The 21,901-nt window shown below is 41.1% G+C and overlaps 1 protein-coding gene across 2 annotated transcripts in view; it reads left to right on the top strand.

The window, feature by feature from the left end:
• Nucleotides 1-530: 530 nt before the first annotated feature.
• LOC115628162 (serine protease inhibitor 77Ba-like) overlaps nucleotides 531-21,901 on the top strand; it is a 25,394-nt gene continuing 4,023 nt past the window's right edge. The window contains exon 1 of one of the 2 annotated variants that reach the window (XM_030524142.1): nucleotides 531-659. In XM_030524142.1, coding sequence (XP_030380002.1) covers nucleotides 632-659 — 28 coding nt within the window. In that variant the 5' untranslated portion in view covers nucleotides 531-631. The remainder of the gene's footprint in view (nucleotides 660-21,901) is intronic. The other variant, XM_030524143.1, reaches the window with a different exon arrangement.

Genomic DNA, 21,901 nt, shown 5'->3' with positions numbered 1-21,901 from the left:
CCTAGTATTCCTCTCATTTTATCTTCCCAGATCAAGTGAGACCCGAATGTTGGGAGACCGCCGAGAATCTATTTTAATTTCAGATGGTTTAGTTAGTTTGCTGCTCTCAGTTTGTTCGGTTGTGATTGTTCTGCTCTTGCCCAAGAAAAGCAAAGTATATACATATATATATATATATATATATATATATATATATTTTATATACATATACATATTTATATGTATGTATGTATATACTTAAGAAGAAATATCTCAATATATATGTATATACACATGTAAATACATTTGCAAAAATATATGTGTGTATGTACACGCTGTATACAAGTTTCAATCCGGTTTTAGTGGTCCGAAAATTTAAAGCATTATGTATATATGTACATACATGTGTTCATGCTTAAGCTGCCCATGGATTGTTTGTTATTGTTAATTTTTGATCTATGTATATGTATTAATGTGTCTATGTGTATGTTCGAATATTCAATAAAAAATTTGCATAACACAATAGCCGAAATATGAATCATTTTGTTTTTCGATCCGATTGATCTTAATATCTGATATTTATGGGCATTGGAAAACAGTTCAAAATCTGTATAATAATCAATTTGGCCAGTGTCTGTTATAATTCTTAAAAATGAGGAAATTCGACGTTAATATTGAAGGTAAGTCTACAAGTTTGGAATCCCACTTCACTGTGTATTAATATGCAGTTCGTTGTCCATTCGTTCTTTTACTTTGTTCGATCTTTTAGTTTATACATGTATACATACATATGTACGAGGGCAGTCCGAAATGTTAGGAGTTAGCGGAGAGAACATACATACTACTATTAACTTATGTAAAATTACCAAGGATTATGGAGAAGATATGCTGTTTTGATTTGTGTGAAAATTATTGTTGACTTATGCATGTGCAATTAGAGAATAGGAGATGGCGCATTCGATTGAATGTGAGTAAAAGCGGCATCTAATGTGCCGATAGCATTCTCATGCCCAATTCATAGTTTAAAATATAGCAAACGCGGTCTTTCAACATCTTGGTGATCTCAGCTATCCTTCTACGGATATGTACTCAAGCGGTCGTCCAGAACCATTTAGTGAATTTTAACGATGTTTTCGTCAGTGGTTACAGGTTTTGGGCGCCTCGGAAGTCTCCTATAAGCTCAGAATTAAGCTCGTACATGTAAGTTTCAATTTAGCAGTTGAGAACTTAACAGTTGCAAATACATAATTGGGAAGAGTCCCCATACACATCGTTCATCTCATTTTACTATGACAGAAACACACACAATCCATCGATGCTATCGATCATTCTATCGAAGTTTAAATGCAATAAAAAGAATTAAAGAATAACATTATAATTAATTTAACGCCACAATCATAAGCATCAGAGCGTTATCCATCCTAATTTATTCAGAACAAATATATTTGTGCACGCTAGTACAAACTTCCAAAGCGTATTCTGTTGTAAAGGCCTTTTTTATAGCCTGTATCGAAGGGGTAAAAGGCTATACTAGTTTTGTGCGAATGCATGTAACACACAGAAGGAGGCGTGGCAGACCCCACAAAGTATATATATTATTGATCAGGATGACAAGACAAGTCGATATAGCCATGCCCGTCTGTCCGTATGAGCGCAAGTATCTCAGGAAGTACAAGAGCTAGAATAACCAATCTTGGTATCGAGGTTCCCCTAAGTCCGAGGCAAGTCAAGTTTTTTTTTTTATTCTGGTACACCCCCCACTCTCCCGAAATTCTTGAAATTTTGAAATCAATCTTGGTAGTTACATCCAGTTAGTGCTTATGTGTCCGTGTGCCAAGTTTCATCATGATGGATCAATTCTGAAGAAAGTTATAGCCATAAGTACAATCGCTGCTCATGCGCTGCCTGCACCGCTGCCCACAGCTGTTTTTGTTGTTGCTTTGGTTCAACTTTGTGCTGCATACATACACGCATATAAACACGCATAGACACGACGATGTAAATGTATGCTGTAAAAACTGTACATAAACATGTCTTCTGTGTATGTATTAAATAAATGTTCTTTATAAATTTAATTAATTAATTCAATTTGTATAGCCTGTACCCAAAGGGTGAAAGGCTATACTAGTTTTGTGCGAATGAATGTAACACACAGAAGCAGGCGTGGCAGACCCCACAAAGTATATATATTATTGATCAGGATGACAAGACAAGTCGATATAGCCATGTCCGTCTGTCTGTATGAGCGCAAGTATCTCATTAAGTACAAGAGCTAGAATGACCAAAATTGGTATCGAGGTTCCCCTAAGTCCTAAGCAAGTCAAGTTTATTTTTTTATTCTGATACATCCCCCCCACTCCCCCGAAATTCGTGTTTTTTTTATAAATACCGTAATTCTTGGAATTTTTAAATCAATTTTGGTAGTTACATCCAGTTAGTGCTTATGTGTCCCTGTGCCAAGTTTCATCGTGATGGGTCAATTCTGAAGAAAGTTATAGCCATAAATAAAATCGCTGCCCATGCTCTGCCTGCCAGCTCTGCTCGCAGCTGTTGTTGTTGTTGCTGCTTTGGTTCAACTTTGTACTGCATACATACACGCATATAAACACGCATATAAACACGCATAGACACGTGATGTAAATGTATGTTGTTAAAACTGAACATAAACATGTCTTCTATGTATATATTAAATACATTTTCTTTATTAATTTCATTAATTAATTTAATTTTTTTTAATAATTTAATTTTTTTTAATTTTTATACCCTGTACCCAAAGGGTACAAGGGTATATTAGTTTTGTGCGAGTGCACATGGAACACACAGAAGGAGGCTTGGTAGACCCCACAAAGTATATATATTCTTGATCAGCATGATAAGCCGAAACGATATAACCATGTCCGTCTGTCCGTCTGTCTGTATGAACGCAAGGATCTCTATAAGAGCTAGAATAACCAAACTTGGTATACAGATTCTCCTGAGCCCGAGAAAGGACGAGTTTGTTCATTTTTTCTGAACCACCCCCCCACTCCCACCCTATTAACGATTTTCTATAACTCCCGTAATTCTTAGGTTGATCAGAAAGAAAGTTATAGCCATATAACCAGGCCCAATGCACACATACATACATATGTACAAGTACACAAACACGCATAAGGCACGATTCTGATGTAAATGTAAATGTATGTATGCATGCATGGAATATTTAATTTAGTTAATTAATTAAATTAATTTAGTTAATTAATTTAATTAAATTAATTAATTAATTTAATTTCTTTTTTGTGGGGTGGTACAGGGTATTTGAGAGTTGAGCCTTCTCGACTTTAGCATTCCTTTCTTGTTCTTTTTTGTGGAGAGTACAGGCTATTTTACTGTCGGGCTTGCTCGACTGTAGCGTTCCCTCTTGTTCATTCATGAATCCGAAATAGTACCGAGTCAAATATTCACTCAGAACCTTTTAAAAACGTTTATTGTTTCTTAAAAAAAAAAGAAGAAGGAAAACACACATTTGATTCAAGATTTTAATACAAAACTTTAATCACTGAAACATTGTAATGCAAATAAGTATTAATACTACGCGCAGGTGCACGTACATATTTCGGTGGGAGGGACTTTTAAAACAGTTTTACTAACATGCTTTTGAGAAATTTGTCCACTTTTATCGACTTCTAGAAATATTATATTAATGTCAAATTAATATTAATAAATTAAAATTTCATTCATGGCCCGACTAGAAACATTTTAGATTTCCTTTGTATGTATGTATTTAGGAACATATGTACATGAAATGAACAGGAGTATATTAGGTGTGCGCGAGCTGAAAAACGTAACAGGCAGAACGGTGCGTGGCGAACACACAAAGTATATATATATTCCTGATCAGCATGACAAGCCGAGTACGTACGTTTTTACAGCATGGGCTAATTTTAAAGGAAGGTTTAACACTATATGTAATCTCAGGCCAAGCACTGCCCGCAACTGTTGTTGCTGCTGCTTTGGTTCAACTTTCTACTGCATACATGCTCACACACACCGTGTAATCAAAAACCGAGAATGGTAAAATCGATGAACATTTTTTTTTTATTTTCTTAATTTTTAAAGTTTCTATACTTTTTGTACCTATATGTACAGAGTATTTCAAAGTCGAGACACCCGACTTTAGCTTCTCAACTTATTTTGCTCTCAAGATATGCCATAAACGGTAGATTATGCCATACTGATCAAGAATATATATACGTTGGGGTATCGCCTCCTGTGTGTTACATTTATACGCACTAAAGTGTTATCCCTTTTTTTTACACTTTGCATATAGTATTAAGAATGAAACTCATGGACTTATATTAAAGCAACCCGACACTATAAAAATACAAAAAAGTGTCAGCTGTCTTGTACATCTTGAGATTACAGATGAGTAGAATCTTATTATTAGTAGCTAAGCGATCGTTGGCGCGCCTAATCAGGTCAAAATGAAGCCATATGATCATCTAACTCAGATGAGTAGAATCTTATTATTGGTAGCTAAACGATCGTTGGCCCGCCTAATCAGGTCAAAATGAAGCCACCTGATCATCTAACTCATATGTAAGGAACGTTTTTTAGGCAGCTTACAAATGAGCTGAATTATTCGAATTACCTGCACACTACATTACCGTTGCCCACATGCACGGTTTTTACGGGTTTTTTTTACGTTTACGTTTATCGCTCAAGCACTTCTCCATCAACTAACAAAGGATTAAGATTCATAACGATTGACATTTCACCGTGACGACAGCGCCACAAGCAGCGAGGAACTCATCTGCCAAAACAATATTACAACTAGAAACGGCCAAAAGAAATACTAGTATGGTGCTTGGCTTGGCTACATGAAGAATGTAAAATTGGCGAAACTATCTATATTCATAATCGATTAATTATGCTCACTTCACCATAAACACTAGTTTCGGAAGGATCCAACCACACAATTTTCTATCATTTAATTAGGAGGCACGGCCAAACATAATTAAACACGCTTTAGGCCTCAACCCTTATGCGTTGTCCACCAATTGCTTCTAGAAGGTAATTTCTCGAACTTGCAGTAACAAATATCGAATTGAAGGTAACTGGTTCAGTTCCTCTATTGTTGCTTTGTGAGATTAATAGTTGGGCTCGTTCGACTTTAGGCTTCTTTACGTATTTTGGCTGATTAGTGCAACTGATATAAACTGCGGAGGGTTGCATTGTCAATTTGAACTTCGCCTATTTATACTCTGCACATAAAATGTACAGGAATATGTATATTATATGTATCGAAGAAAGAAACCTCGGGACACCAAATTTAAGTCTCAGGTTTCTGTTATGAATACACAGACAATGTGTATTTCCGAATTTTTCCTCCTCCTCCAACTCCTGCGCAATTAGTGATTTTGAAAGGAAGTTGATCAACCAGATCATACAATATTGCCGGTAGGCAAAAGTAAAGGGTTCCCTCGTTGTAACTAAGGTTGTATGTATATAAGTACGTTATGTACTTATACACAGCGAACGCAGTAGCTTGCACTAAAACACACAGGAGCAAAGGATAGACCGAACAAATCGATTTTCAATTTTCGAGCGTTTATTGCTAGCCGTGTAAGGCTTAGCATTAGCATAACAAATGTTGTGGATCTTATGTTAACAGTGAAAGCAAGAGAATATAAACAGCTGTTACATTAAATGAGCGCACTTACAATTATTGCTTATAACAACTTAAATCTACAATTCAAATGACTTAAATCTACAATTCAATATTTACAACAAACTTAAATCTATACTTAAGTATAAAAGCATGAAATGCCCATACATCGGCCGCGTTGAAACGATTCGCTTCAAAACAGCCCGACTGGTAGAGGCGCCAAGCGATGAATAGCCCTTTTAAATACGCCCGCCTTCGTCCTTATCTTCGCCACGCGCTTTTTTCCATCTGCGGCTTTTATCGTCTCTTGAACGACTCCCAGCATCCACTGCTGAGGCGGCGCGTTGTCCTCGTGGACGAGTACTACTGTTCCGGTTTCCAGATTTGGCCGACCTACTGCCCACCTTTGGCACTGCTGCAGGCTCAGCCTGTCCAAAACCGCTGCTTAAGTAGGTCAGCCTGTCATCTCTCACGGGTTGCCCTGACCCGGTTGGCAGCGGCACGAGAGTTCCGCCTACGAGTAGGTGAGCTGGAGTTATCGCCTCGCCGTCGTTGGGATTCGCTCCGTCCACCACGATTGACCGCGAATTCAGGATGGCCTCCACCTCTACCAGGATGGTTGCCAGCTCGTCCTGCCGCAGCTTGGCGCTTCCTATTGCCTTGAGGAGGAGGAGTCCCTTTGCCGACTTTACGGCCGCTTCCTATAGGCCGCCGAAATGCGGCGCTCGAGGGGGAATAAACTCGAACGATATTCCCCTGGTGGCAGCATACGACCTGATGGTATCCTTGTTGCTGATGAAGGTAGCCCGGAACTCCTCCAGCAAGCGCGCTGCACCCACAAAGTTGGTGGCATTGTCGCAGTAGATTCGAATGACTGCTCCACGCCGACCCACACACCTGGAGAGACACATAATAAAAGAATTAGCAGTCAAGTCGGCAACAATATCAATGTGGACAGCTTTAGACGTAAAACACACAAAGACGGAAACATACATCTTAACTGGCGCTCTGCCACGTATTCCCAGTGTGACAGGAATTGGACCACAAAAGTCCACTCCGCTGACTTCAAACGGCCTACATCCATGTAGCCGATCAGCGGGTAAATTTCCCATTATTTGGTTGCCTAGTATTGGCTTGTAACGAAAACAATCGCATTATGGGGCAAGGGCGCTTTGAGTAAACGGCCACCAACTCGTAACAACATCAAAGTTCGCTTTCCATACTGATACGGACTCAGAAATGGATTAAGCTTTTGGTACGATGGTTGCAGGATCACCGAATTGTCTAATTTGACTATTTCGGCTGCGAGAGCAGTATGCTGGATTACGTTCACAATAGCCAAAAAAGAGAAGTGTAATTCAGCCGAAGTTGGCACAAGCGATATGTGTCCTGACCCTTTTCCGTTTATAAATCGAAACATGTACGACACTATGCGGAGAATTTTTAAATAGGACGACGACCTTTCAATTAAATCCAAAATTGGATTTGAAGCATTATCGGCCGCGATGAGAACCGTCGCATTCTTGCTCTTTGGTCAACTGAATGTGATAATTAGTTGGCCAAAGGTTCTGGTCACTTTGTAAAAACTGTGGACCACCAAACCAGTGTGAATCAACTTAATTCGCAGTGGTACAACCACGCGAAGTTAAGTCAGCTGGATTTTCTGCAATCGGTACATGGCGCCAAGTGGCGTCTGATGTCAATTCCTGTATGGTAGCAACTCTATTGGCGACAAATGTATTCAAATGTGAAGGATGAGTTTGCAACCAATGCAGGACTACCTCTGAATCAGACCAAAATACGATTTGGTCCACAGGCACATGGATAAGATGTCGAACTTTCTCCCACAAATTTGCGAGCAAGTATGCTGCGCACAACTCTAAGCGTGGCACCGACTTTGTATTCAGATGCGCCGACATATCGGGGAATGCGTATAGCTTCAATCTCACAGAACGACTGCGCAATTGAATGCAAGTCGGACAGTAAATGGTCTGGAATTTGCTCATCCCAAGCGGATTTTTGAAGCCAAATTTCTTGCATCAGAATTTTTGGTCGAGTGATAATCGGACAAAGCAAACCAAGCGGGTCGTACAATCTGGATATAAACGATAATATCGAGCGCTTGGTGGGGGCAATGTCTATCGACATGTTCGAAATCGAATATTTAAAAACGTCTTCACGAGCTTCATGAGCCCCAACGTCTTCGTATCCTCCTGATGGCCGATCACCATTTCGTCAGAAGGCGACGCTTTAAATGTTTCACAATTTGATGCGCATTTCGTTAGAGTGAAACCGAACGATTCGAGGACTGAAACTAGCTCATTCCGTAGCATTCGCAATTCTTCCACTGTATCTGCTCCAGATAGCAGATCATCTACAAAGAAATCGCTAGCAAGCCACTTTGATGCCAACGGATGTGAAACAGCATGTAGCTCGCTCAGGTACTTTAAGCAACGGATTGCCAGAAAAGGTGCCGAAGCAGTACCGTATGTTACCATGTTTAAACGATACAATTGGAGTGGTTCAGTGGAGTTGCTTCTCCAAATAATAAGCTGGAAATTGCGATGCGATTCGTTGATTTCGACTTGTCGGTACATTTTTGCAATGTCTGCCGACAGCGCAAATGGATGAAACCGAAATCGCAACAATGTTGAGTATAGACCGACCATCAGAATGTCATTTAAAGACAATTGTGACGACGTCTTGCTAGACGCGTCGAAAACGACTCTCAACTTTGTTGATGTGCTTTGTGGCCTTAGCACGCATTGGTATGGTATAAAATAATGCGGCTCTCTCGGTACACTGTTCTCAATGGCACTCATATGGCCCAACGAAATGTACTCTTTCGTAAAGGTAATGTACATCGACTGCGTATCAGGCTGCTTTGCCATTCTTTTTTCCAGAGCTAAAAACCGCCTTAAGGCTGTCTCATACGAATTTCTGAGACTTTTGGGACTGGATTTGAATGGCAAAGAAACAGTCAGCCTGACCGAGGGTAAGCGATTGACCGATTCGAGAAATGTTTTCTCGCAAAGCACTTGTTCTGGGGTGTACAAACTTTGATCGGACAAATTTGGAACTTCTTCCAACTCCCAGAATTTGCGGATGAGGCTATCTAGTTCCTGACATTCTAAATTTGACAAAGAGCTCTGTTTTAAGCTCACGAGCGATGTTGACGGTAGTTCAGTTGACCCTGCAGAACGGCAACGACCAGCCACAATCCAGCCAAGTGCCGTAGATTGCAAAGCCGGCGAGTCGCTGGTACCTTTTATTTGCCCTTCTCGTAGCAAATCAAAAAAAGCATCTGCTCCAAGTAGCAGATCTATGCGTTGCGGCCGGTGGAATTGCGGATCTGCCAGTTCACACGCATTAGGCACGTCAACGTCTACTACCAGTTTTTCAGGCTGGTAGGCAGGCAACAACCAGACTTGCAGGATTTAGTCCTTTCCGTAAACAGTTAATGCATAACTGGACCGTTTTTACAAACTTGAAACGCTCGTTTCTAGCGATCGCTGAGAATTGAGGACATACTTGTATGAAGTGGTCATTCGACAGACAAAACGGACACTTAGGGGTCAATGGCTGACTTGGCTGTGCTACTGCCAACGCCGTTTTACCACTCCTTTTTGACCCATCGGAACTTGGCTTCTGAGGCCGGCCAGACGATGCCTCCTCAGCAGACAGATGCTGGTAGCGTTTATTGAGAGTGGCCTCGCATTCTTCCCAAGATGGAAGTTGACTGTAGTCAAGGCCCTCTTCCCATTTGGATCGAGTGATGGAGTCAACTTTACCCATAGCCAAATCTATGAGAATGACGTTCGCTACCTGCTTCTCATCACCCAATGACAACAGCGATTCATAAATTGCCCTTACATTATCTATTAGGGAGCGCAAAGATGAAGCAGAAGGCACTTGCATTTTGGGCAAGTCGAACAGCTTAGACACGCTGCTAGCGCCTTTGGATAATTGGCATCAGTCACTTGATAAACTTTGAGTGTGCCAAGCGCTTCTTTATCCAAACAAGATAACAAGTGGTTAAATTTTTCTATATTTGTCAGAGATGCGTCATGGTCAAGTTTTCGAACAGACCAATGAAATTTTTGTACTCCGTCACTTGTACTGTCCCCACTGAATTTTGGGAGTTTCATCGACGGCAGCTGCTTGCTATGGCAACCTGGTCCAAACATTGTGGAGTTTGCCAGGCTGTCCCGCTGAGGCTTAGGCCGAACACCTTTACTCAGAAGCAGCGTTTCCGTCGTGACGCACAAATTTTCTAAATCTGCTCTTGAGGCTAAGGCCGGATCGATTTGATCCAACTCTTCCTGCAGATTGAACGCTCTGTCAATATATCTGGTTAAAATTCTCAACCGGCACTCCATTTCAACAGACTCAATGGGCTTAGTGGCATTTTGCCCTGAATCTTTTATGCGTTCTATGTCTCTGACAACATTTGTATGTGACTGCAGTAATGCATCGAACTTGCTCGACTCCAAATCATCCGACACCTTGCTATAGCTTTGCTTGGTGCGTTTTGACGGCATGCTTATAGCGAGTCTTTAACTGTTTGGACAAGACTAAAAGTGTAAAAATGTATAATTGGACATGTCCAGAAAAATATATACACAAAAAATGTATACACTGTACACTATTGGCATGAAAGCGCAGGCGCAACGTTTCGACTTGTATGTTAAATAAAATGCAATGTCTACAGTTGTGGCCAGCACTGTACGCACGTATAATACCTATGTATGCACGCAACAGCAGCTGACAAATAACAGAGGCGAGAGACGCGCAGCTGTTAGAATTAATGCTGAACAAATATGCAAACTGCACGATAGCAGCGAACCCACGCAACAACAATATGTGCGTCAGGGAAACGAAATGACGTCGACGCTAGCTGAGCGACGCACGTCAACGGCTGAACTTGTAAGCAACGCAAGCAGCGCAAAGAACAATTAGCAATTAGTCCAGCAACAACAATGCACAAGCAAGCGATATTGACTCTAGCTTGCAGTTGCTAGACCAGTGCGGCAATAACGAAGAGAGCGCAATGTTTCCAATTGTATTTATTTTGTGTGTGTATAACCTATCCATATGTTTTCACCTTATAAGTTACCAGTAGGAAGGCATTTAAGGTAGGTAGGTAGGTAGGTCGGAGCGGCAGCCAGGGTATGCACCCCGACTCACTTAGGCCTTGTAGATTGGCCCGTTGTGATACCGCATGGACAAGTCCACTTCCCAAAATACCCGTGTTTGGCTGCATGTCTGCGCGAGTATTACGTCCATCCAGCTGCCTGGATGAACTTGAAGATGTCTATGGGCTTCTTGTTTGCTAGTGCCGATAGATTTGGTAGGAGACTGTCTCCTAGGAATCGATGTCTTGTTCTTGACAAGGCCGGGCAGTCGCAGAAGAGGTGTGTTACCGTTTCCTCCTCTTCCACGTCTCTGCAGCTTCTGCAGAAATCGTTATGGTGGAGTCCTAGTCTGGCGGCATGGGTGCCCACCAGCCAGTGCCCTGTGATGGCTCTGATTACGACTGAGCATTGGCTTCTGCTCAGTTTGCAGAGTTCAGAAGATCGTCTCTTGTTGAGGATTGGCCATGTTTGGCGTGTGATTTTACAGGAGTCTGTGTCGGTGGTCCACATTTGATTGGCGACCAAGTCAAAGTGGTTTCGGACTGACAGTTTACAGCTGGCCATCGGTGTACCGACGCTCTCCTTGTCTGGAAGGAGGGAGGCAGTAGTACCGTGTCTTGCCAGCTCATCGGCTATGCAGTTTCCCTCGATATCCCTATGGCCTGGGACCCAAATGAGGTATATAGAGAGCTGTGTTGCCATCTCGTGAAGAGATTTGCGACAGTTCTGTACTGACGTCGAGTTCGACGTGATGGCGTTAAGGGATTTTATAGCTGCTTGGCTATCCGAGTAAATGCAGATTTCTCTGGTATGTGTGGCTGGGCTTGGCAGTATAAGAAGAGCTTCTTGAATGGCTATTACTTCCGCCTGGAACACACTGCAGTGATCCGGTAGCCTGAAGGCTTTTCTGATTCCGAGTTCTTCGCAGAAGACATCCCCGCCTACGCGGTTGTCCAGCTTAGAACCGTCTGTATATATTTTGATGGAATTGGTTGGGCCTGGCGGGCCGAAGTTCCAATCTTCCCTAGAGGGAATGATGGTGTGGAAAGGAGTATGTGGATACTCCTCTGCGATGCAGTGGTCAGTGACTGATGGGATATTGTCATTTCCCCTCAGAATTTTGGCATGGCCAAAGCATTCCTCTGACCACTGGTTTGTTTCTCTCATGCGAAGAGCCGCCAGCGTGGCGTTCATTTTTCCCATGAGATGTATTGGGAGTATTCCCAGAATTGCATCTAGTGCATCATTTGGAGTAGTGCGTAAAGCGCCCGAGATCGTTAGTTCAGCCTGTCGCTGAACTTTGTTAAGTCTCTGAAGAGATGAGTTTTTCGAAAGGGATGGCCACCATATGGAGACACCATATAAAAGTATGGGTCTGATTATTGCAGTATATAGCCAGTGGACCACATGGGGGGCCATGCCCCATTTCAGTCCAATGGATTTTCTGCAGGTATAGAGTGCGATTGTGGCTTTCCGCACTCTGTCTTCAATGTTCAAGTTCCAGTCCAGCTTCCTATCTAGTATCAAGCCTAGATATTTGGCTGAGCTGTTGAAAGCTAATGGTACCCCATTTAGTAATGGGGGACGAAGAGATGGGATTTTGTATTTCCTCGTGAATAGTACCAGCTCAGTTTTGCTGGGGTTTACACTTAGGCCACTTAACGTTGCCCAAGTTGAAAGTGTGCTTAATGCGTCAGTCATTCGTTCGCACAAGGTTTGGGGAAATTTACCCGAGAAGGAAATGGTCACGTCATCTGCGTAGGCTGTCGCGCGGCATCCCCCTATCCCTTCTAAGGATCGTAGGAGTGAGTTAACTGCCACGTTCCATAAGAAGGGTGAGAGCACCCCACCCTGAGGCGTTCCGCCACTCACATATCTAGATACCGTGGACATCCCCAGTGTAGACTTAATGGACCGCCTAGTAAGGAGCTGTCTTATCAGTTCCACAATGGAGTTGTCCATCCCTAGATCGGTGAGTGAGCCTGTGATGGCGCTTGGAGACACATTGTTGAAAGCACCCTCTATGTCTAGGAAGGCGATTAGAGTATAATGTTTGACTTTGAGAGCTTTTTCGACGCCCGAAGTGACAGCATGGAGTGCCGTTTCTGTAGATCTGCCTTTGCAGTATGCGTGTTGAGAGCTTGAAAGCTCTGAGAGGGGGATCTTACTTCTCAAATAGAGACCCATTAATCTCTCGAATGTCTTTAATAGAAAAGATGAAAGACTTATCGGCCTAAAATCTTTCGGGGTAGTGTGCGAGGCTTTACCTGCTTTGGGTATGAAGACCACTCTTGATCTCAGCCAAGCTTCTGGAATATTCCTTGTCAGGAAGATCTTGTGAAAAATATCTGCCAGCCATCTGATGGCAGTATTTCCTGCGTGAATAAGCTGCGCCGGAATGATATTATCCGGCCCTGCAGACTTATAGGGCTTGAAGCTTTTTATTGCCCATCTGATATTATTTTCAGATAGAAGATAGGGTGGCGTTTGAGATGGACCAGCGCTTGCTGAACGGCCGGTTGGTTTGATGCTTGTAGAGCTGGGAAAATGGGTGCCTAGAAGCAGCTCTAAAGACTCCTGACTCGAGGTCGTCCAAGTCTTATCTGGCTTCTGAAGGTACCCTAGCGTTGAGGGAGTTTTAGAGAGGACCTTCCTTAACCTTGCGGCATCGGAGGTGTTCTCAATATCTGAGCAGAAGTTCTGCCATGAAGATCGTTTGGCCTGTCTGAGTATTTTCTTGTACTCTGACAGGCTTTGTTTGTATGCATACCAGTGTTGGTCTCCCCCTTGGGATCTGGCTGCATTGAAGAGTTTCCTAGCCTTTTTTCTTGCCTCACTGACCTGTGGAGTCCACCAGGGAGGCTTGAGTTTGCCTCTTGGTTTCCCAGTGGGGCATGATTTCTGCAGCGCGGTGTTGCACGCTATGGTGAATTGTTTTATTAGCGACGAGGTGAATTCGACTGTGTCTGGGCCCTCGGGAGGGTAGTATGGAAGTATGTTACTTAGGTGATTAGAGTACAAAGACCAATTTGTGCGTCTAGGATTTCTAATCGCTATTGGTCTTTCATTCTTTAGAGATACTTCGAATTGGATGTATCTGTGATCTGAGAAGGAGTGTTCTAATAGGACTCTCCATTTGGAGATACGATTGTAAAGTGCGTCTGACGCCAAAGTGAGGTCAAGAACCTGGCTACGGTTCCTTACCACGAAAGTTGGATCTGATCCAGCATTACATAAAAGTATGTTAGTAGACAGGATGTAGTTAAAAATGGACTCACCCCGTACATTGGTATCAGTGCTACCCCACTGAGTGTGATGAGCGTTGGCATCGCATCCTATGAGCAGATCAATGTTGTTCTGCCTGCTGTCCTCTATTATCTGTCTTGTCAACAGAGGTGGAGGGTTAGCTTCCTCGTAAGCCATATAGGCTGAGCATATTCTTAGAGGCTTTGGCTTAGCCTCAATGCATGCAGCTGTGTTATCTTCATTACTGAAATTGGATAGCAGAAAAATGTTTATCAATTTGCTAGAGTAAAACTTTCGATAGTTGAAGCCACCAATACCATCAAAATATCAAAGTATGAATGCAATAAGCAGAATATTTAAATAATAAAATCTAATTATTTATTGAGATCAATAAGAACAAATCATATACATACATACATCTGCCCGCAATGCGAAGCAGAATATGCGTAGCTCCGTTATTCGGTTTCTGCTTTACTATCGCTTACGCTGTCGTTGCCTAGCGACGGTAACTGTAAACTTTTGGCGTTTTGCCTTTGCAATTAACATTAAATGGTCAAAACGAAAGAAGAAGAGCGAGCCAATGACTTGCAGTTGTTGTTGTTTTTAGAGCATTATTTTTTTTACAATCAAACAACTGTGTTCGATTGCCCAATGTATACATTAATACGAACGTACATGCTATATTCATACACAGGCATACATACATACATACATATGTATGTTTCTCTTTACTTTTTCAACCGTACGTAGAGAACCGCACACATAGACACGAACTGTTGCTTGTTGTGTGTGTGAGTGTGTGTATGTGATGTCCCCAACTATTTGATATTTATTGTTGCTGCATAAAGTTATTAATGAAAACCCTAATGCCAAATGCACTAAACAAAGAAAAAATTATTTTAAAAATGTTATATAATTTTCAATTATTTAACATTTCTTGCTCTGTCAGTGCAAGACGAATGTACATGCATACATATGTAGATACATATGTACATACATAGATGTGCACATATGTATGGACATTCACACATTAGTGTCTCACATTTTGCTTTGGCTATTTCAATCGTTTGCATGCAACTACACGAACAGCTGTTTGTATGTGTGTGTATATATACTTAGTTGTCCCCAATTGTTTGATATTTTGTATTGTTTGTTCTGCCTGCTTTTGTAAAATGCATATTTTGAAAATCGTTGAATGCAAAGTTGTAGATTTAGTTACGTAGATTACATTACCCAAATTTTAAATCGATCGGACTAAATTTATAACACAAACTTTTCATTTGAAATAGTGAATAAATATTAAAACCCCAATAATTCAAGCTCCAACACAAATTTCGAATCTAAGTATGCAGTTTTGTTTGTATTCTTTAATTGTTTGTATTCTTTAATTAAACTAAGTTTTAAGTCGATCGGTTGGAAAATGCTGATTTTTCAAACCAACGTTGGACCTCGACTTCCCCCCTTTGGAGCTCGAATTTTCCAAAAACCCTTCTTAGTGAGCACCTTATGCACATTATGACAGGATACTTGAGCCTAAATTTCAGTTTCCTTACTTTTACCGTTTGGGCTGTGGGGTGTTGATTGTGTTTCAATTTTTCCACGGAAACCCCCCCTTTTTCATGCCCCAGGAAAAATGGTGAAAAACCAAGTATACAGTTTTTCTTGTATTCTTTTTGAGAGTATACAAACTAAGTTTGAAGTTAATTGGATGCAAATCGTAGATTTTTCATACAAACGGAGCTCGTTTTCCCCCCTTTGGAGCTCGAATTTTCCGAAATCCCTTCTTAGTGCTCCCTTTCACTATAAGAGGGATCTTGTGTCCAATTTCAGCTTCCTAGCTCTTACCGTTTGGGCTGTGCGTTGATTGCCAATCATATATATATATATATATATATATATATATATATATATATATATATATATATATATATATATATATATATATATATATATATATATATCTATATATATATATATATATATATATATATATATATATATATGAAGTGCCCAATTCCACAGGGAAGTTATACACAGGTAACGAGTGCAAATTAAATAGCGGCCAAATTTGTCTGATTGGACTTGGCACATATGTACATCCATATGTTAATTGTGTACAAAGGCACATATGTATGTGAGTGTATTATGTATGTATTATTATGTATTATGTATATTATATATGTATATTATGTATTATGTATATATATATATATATATATATATCTATATATATATATAGATATATATATATATATATATGTATATATATATATATATATATATATATATATATATATATATATACATAATACATAATATACATATATAATATACATAATACATAATAATACATACATAATACACTCACATACATATGTGCCTTTGTACACAATTAACATATGGATGTACATATGTGCCAAGTCCAATCAGACAAATTTGGCCGCTATTTAATTTGCACTCGTTACCTGTGTATAACTTCCCTGTGGAATTGGGCACTTCATCGCCAGCTAGCGTAAATAAGGAGAGTACCAAACCAAATATCTAGCCCACTCGTTGCTGCACAACCAGATGGCAGCGATAGCTCCAGACCCAATGTCCAGTGTCCAACACGTTACAACGAAAAGTCCACCCGGGGTCGCCAAAATGATCAACCAGATCATACAATATTGCCGGTAGGCAAAAGTAAAGGGTTCCCTCGTTGTAACTAAGGTGGTATGTATATAAGTACCTTATGTACTTTTACACAGCGAACGCAGTAGCTTGCACTAAAACACACAGGAGCAAAGAATAGACCGAACAAATCGACTTTCAATTTTCGAGCGTTTATTGCTAGCCGTGCAAGGCTTAGCATTAGCATAACAAATGTTGTGGATCTTATAAACAGCTGTTACATTAAATGAACGCACTTACAATTATTGCTTACAACAACTTAAATCTATAATTCAAATGACTTAAATCTACAATTCAATATTTACAACAAACTTAAATCTATACTTAAGTATAAAAGCATGAAATGCCCATACAGAAGTTATAGCCATAAACGAAGTCTCTGCCCAAGCCCTGCACTATAACTTTCTTGTAAATCCGTATATCATGATGAAACGGACACATAATCACTAACCGGATGTACTACCAAATTTGAATGAAAAATTCCAAGAATTATGGGAGTTATGGAAAATCACTAATTGCGGTGGAGAGGAGGGAAATTCCAAAATACACTATTCATATAAGGCATTTTGGAATGACAGACAGACAGACTGTGCTAGATCTCGTCTTGTTATGTTGATCAAGAATATACATATATACGTTGTGTACATTTCATGTACAAAGAAAGTATAATAATAATTAGAGGAGAAAACTTATCAGAATTAAGAATGTGTTTGTCTATTTAAAACAAGAAAGGAATGCTAAAGTCGAGCGAGCTCAAATCTTAATCAAAAACGAAAAAAATTGAATTAATTTTAAATTTATATTAATTAAACTATTTAATTAAATTAAATACAAATTATTCAATACAAAATTGGAGACATGTTCATGTACAATTTCAACAGCATACATTTACATCAGAAGCGTGTTTATTTGCGTGTATGTATGCAGCACAAAGTTGAACCAAAGCAGCAACAACAACAACAGCTGCGGGCAGAGCTGGCAGGCAGAGGATGGGCAGCGATTTTATGTATGGCTATAACTTTCTTCAGAATTGACCCATCATGATGAAACTTGGCATACGGAAACATAGGCACTAACTGGATGTAACTACCAAAACTGATTTCAAAATTCCAAGAATTACGGAAGTTATAAAAAAGCACGAATTGCGGGGGAGCGGGGGAGAAATAAAAAAAACAAACTTGACCTGCCTAGGGCTCAGAGGAACCTGGATACCAATTTTGGTCATTCTAGCTCTTGTACCTTCTGAGATCCTTGCGCTCATACAGACGGACATGGCTATATCGACTCGACTTGTCACTCTGATGAACAATATATATACTTTGGGGGATCTGCCACGCTTCCTTTTGCCTATTACATTCGCACAAAACTAGTACAGGCTACACTTTGGGTACAGGCTATAAATATTGCCTGTTGTACGATGTAAATATGTACTGCCTGTAAATATTTGTGCAAGTGTGAATAAATGAGGACAGCAACTATTATTGTTATGTAGATTAAATTGATAATTTCGGAGGCTTTGCCAATGTGTACATTTAATCCTTCTTTGCATACCAATTCAGCATAATTTTTATACTGTATATATGAAATGTACAAGAGTATATTAGGTTTGCGGGAGGTGAAATATATAATAGGCAGACATATTATTGATCAGCATGACAAGACGAGTCGATCTACCCCTGTCTCTCGGAGACTTTAAGACCTAGGGACATCAAGATGCCTTATGTGAATGCGCACACAATTTGTATTTTGGAATTTCCCTCCCTCCGTCCTCAACACCGCAATCACTGATTTTCCATAACTCCCGTATTTCTAGGAATTTTTCATTGAAATTCTGAAATTAACTTAAGTTCATGATTATGAGATAATGATTATAGCCATACAAGGTGTGTTCCAAAGTAAACAGATTAAAAAAAAAAAAACAGAACAAATGGTTTTTTCGGCAAAATCAATTTATTTTATTCAAAATAGTCTCCTTCTGCTTCAATACAGCTTTTTGCACGATCCAAAAGCACGAGTGTTTTAGCTCGTTGGCCGGTATGGCCGCCAGTATGCCAGTGCAAGCCTTTTGAATGGCCTCTACGTCTGCATAACGCTTTCCTTTCATGGTCAAATGTATTTTTCCGAAAAGGTAGAAGTCGCACGGTGCCATATCAGGTGGATACGGCGAGTGGTTAATGGTTAAAATGTGATTTTTGGTCAAATAATCGGTCACAAGCATCGATCGTCTGAGCAATTTTTGGTCGTCAGTCAAAATGCGATGTTTTGCAGATTTTCAATTCCATTTCCATCAATTTCAATGATGATTTCGGCTGATTTTTTATGAATTCACGCACAGTTTCGATGGAATTTTCGGTGATCACGAAATAACATGAAATTCTCACTGGACAATCGATAAAGATAGCAGATTCTAACGCATCGGTCGACATAGAGATAGCGCCACCAGGGGGCGCTAGATTCAAAAACTCCTCTTTACTTTGGAACGCACCTTGTTTTTTGCTTAGCTCTATGCTTACTCTACTTGTTTAATTCTCGAAATGGTGCAAAAATCCTTTTCTGCAATGGCCTTCAGGTGAAACACACCAATTTTGTGGTTTTGGATAATATGTACATACATATCTTGGTTTTGGCGAAATAGTCAAGAATAAAAAATAAGGTGATACATGAATGTACAAGAGTATATTAGGTTTGCGGGAGCTGAAAATGTAACAGGCAGAAGGAGGCGTGACAGACCCCACAAAGTATATATATTCTTGATCAGCATGACAAGACGAGTCGATCTAGGCCTGTATGTCTGTCTGTGTGTATAAACACCTGGATCTCAGAGACTCTAAGAGGTAGAGACACCAAACTTTGCACAAAAAAGCGTTATGTGTGTACGCTGTGCAAGATTGTTTTATTTTTTTGATTTTCCCCCCACTTCACCCCTATGGGGGTTTTTCCGAAATTCCGTTCGTATAATCACCTATATATCGGAGACCAATTAACCTAGGGACACCTAATTTTAGTCCCAGGTGCCTTATGTGAATACACAGAAAATGTGAATTTGGGAATTTCCCTCCCTCCACCCTCTCCCCCACAAATCGTAAATTCCAAGAATTACGAACTCAAATTTTGCAAATACCTCAAGTTAGTGCTTATGTGTCCGTATGCCAAGTTTCATCATGATAGACCGATTTAGCAGGAAGTTATAGCCATAAATATATTTGCTGCCCAAGCGCTGCCCGCAGTTGTTGTTGATGTTGCTGTTTGGTTGACTGCAAACATGTTCACACAGACACGAATAGACATTCATACACTCACGTAGACGCAATTGCTATGTAAATGCACCGTTTACGTGAGTTCGAATACCGAGAGAGGTAGGTTAGGTTAGGTTGAAATGGCTGGTGTGATAACGTTCACCCGCCCACTTAGGCCTTAAGGCCCGTTGTGATACCATGTAATTCCTAATTGTGCTGGTCAGTCTTCAGCCACCCGGTGGTATTTAAGAATTTAACTAGATCCGCGAGCTCTACATTTTTCATTTCCGAGAGGTCGCTCAAGAATGGCTTCCCTAGGGTGCATAGTCTGCGCCTGCTCAGCGCCGGGCGGTGGCAGAGGAGATGCTCCACACTTTCCTCTTCCTCTTCGTCTCTGCAGCTTCTGCAGAAATCGTTAAACGGGATGTTTAGTCTCGATGCATGTCTGCCAAACGGACAGTGACCCCCCACCACCATGGAGATCTTACCTCTTTTCAGCTTCACAAGCTTTAAAGTCCTTTTTATGTTAAGGGATGGCCAGGTAAGCTTAGCTCGAACGCACGAGCTCGTGCTCTTCCAGCGCTGCTGTGCTATTTGACGTGCATGGTTGCGCGTCAAAAGCCGAAAGGATGCTAACGGCATTCCCATACCTTCCCTATCGGGAAGGATGTTTGCGTTGGTTCCTTCCCTTGCCAGCTCGTCTGCTATGCAATTACCTTCAATATTATGGTGTCCTGGCACCCATATAAGGCTGATACTGACTAGTTGGGCCATCTCGTTGAAGGATCTGCGACAGTCAGTGATAACTTTGGAGTTGTCCACATTGGAGTCTAACGCTTTTAGTGCCGCTTGGCTATCTGAATATATATATATATTGGTCTACCGCCTTCCATATCAGGGGATAGGTGCCTTGTGACCTCTTGTATCGCAGCCACTTCCGCCTGGTAGACGCTGCAATGATCAGGGTGACGAAATGACCGTCGTATCTCCAGGTCCGGAGAAAATATGCCACCTCCGACTCTCTGTTCCAGTTTGGAGCCATCCGTGAACAAGTTTATGGCATCGTTTCTTCTGTGTGGTAGGCTATCCCACTCTGCACGAGTGGGAATCCTGACTGCATATTTCTTATCAAAAATAAGTTTTGGTACACAGTAATCCGTATGGGTCGGAACGCCGGGTTGAAGGAGTATGCCTGCATGTCCTTTTGACGTGCTTTTCCAGGCAGAGGCCTCTCTTAGCCTTAGGGCTGAGTTTGTAGCAAGTTCCTTTCCGACTATGTCTAGTGGGAGAAGATGGAAGAATATATTAAGAGCCGTTGGTGTAGTACGAAGTGCCCCGCTAATGCATAATTCCGCCGATCTCTGCACCCTACTGAGTTGGTTGAGAACAGTTGATTTGTCCATCGCAGGCCACCGTTCACCGTCAGCAGCCACAGTAGCGGAGACAGAACTCCACCCTGTGGGGTGCCCCTGCTAACGAACTTGCGGCAGGATTGTCCCCCTAGTTCGGCACTTACAGCCCTGCTAGTGAGCAACTGACTGATGAAGCCTACCAGGGAGACATCTACCCCAAGGTCCGTCAACGACTGGGTGATTGCCGACGGTAATATATTGCTGAAGGCGCCCTCAATGTCCAAGAAGGCTACCAGTGAGTACTCCTTAACGTGGAGTGAGTTCTCTATTCTAGAGACCAGGGAGTGAAGGGCAGTGTCAGTTGACCTGCCCTTACTGTATGCGTGTTGTGAGTTCGACAGCAGATCCGGGTTGATAGACTGCCTGCCATCTTGATCATGGGCCATGTAGAAAGAAGCCATTCTAATGGTGGTATTTACCTCTCCATTTCTGACCCCCAGTCGTAGACTGATGGTGGTTAGGTCATCATCGCTGAATTGGGGGAGTAGAATGGCATTTAATTGTTTTTTAGCTAGAATACATGTTCTTAATTTACCCTTACCGCTTCCATAGAACAGGGTAAAATTTGGTGAGCCA

The sequence above is a fragment of the Scaptodrosophila lebanonensis genome, unplaced genomic scaffold, assembly GCF_003285725.1.
Source record: "Scaptodrosophila lebanonensis strain 11010-0011.00,11010-0021.00 unplaced genomic scaffold, SlebRS2 tig00000110-arrow-arrow-pilon, whole genome shotgun sequence".
In the NCBI taxonomy this organism is placed as follows: domain Eukaryota; kingdom Metazoa; phylum Arthropoda; class Insecta; order Diptera; family Drosophilidae; genus Scaptodrosophila; species Scaptodrosophila lebanonensis.
This window is presented reverse-complemented; position numbering and strand designations above follow the sequence as displayed.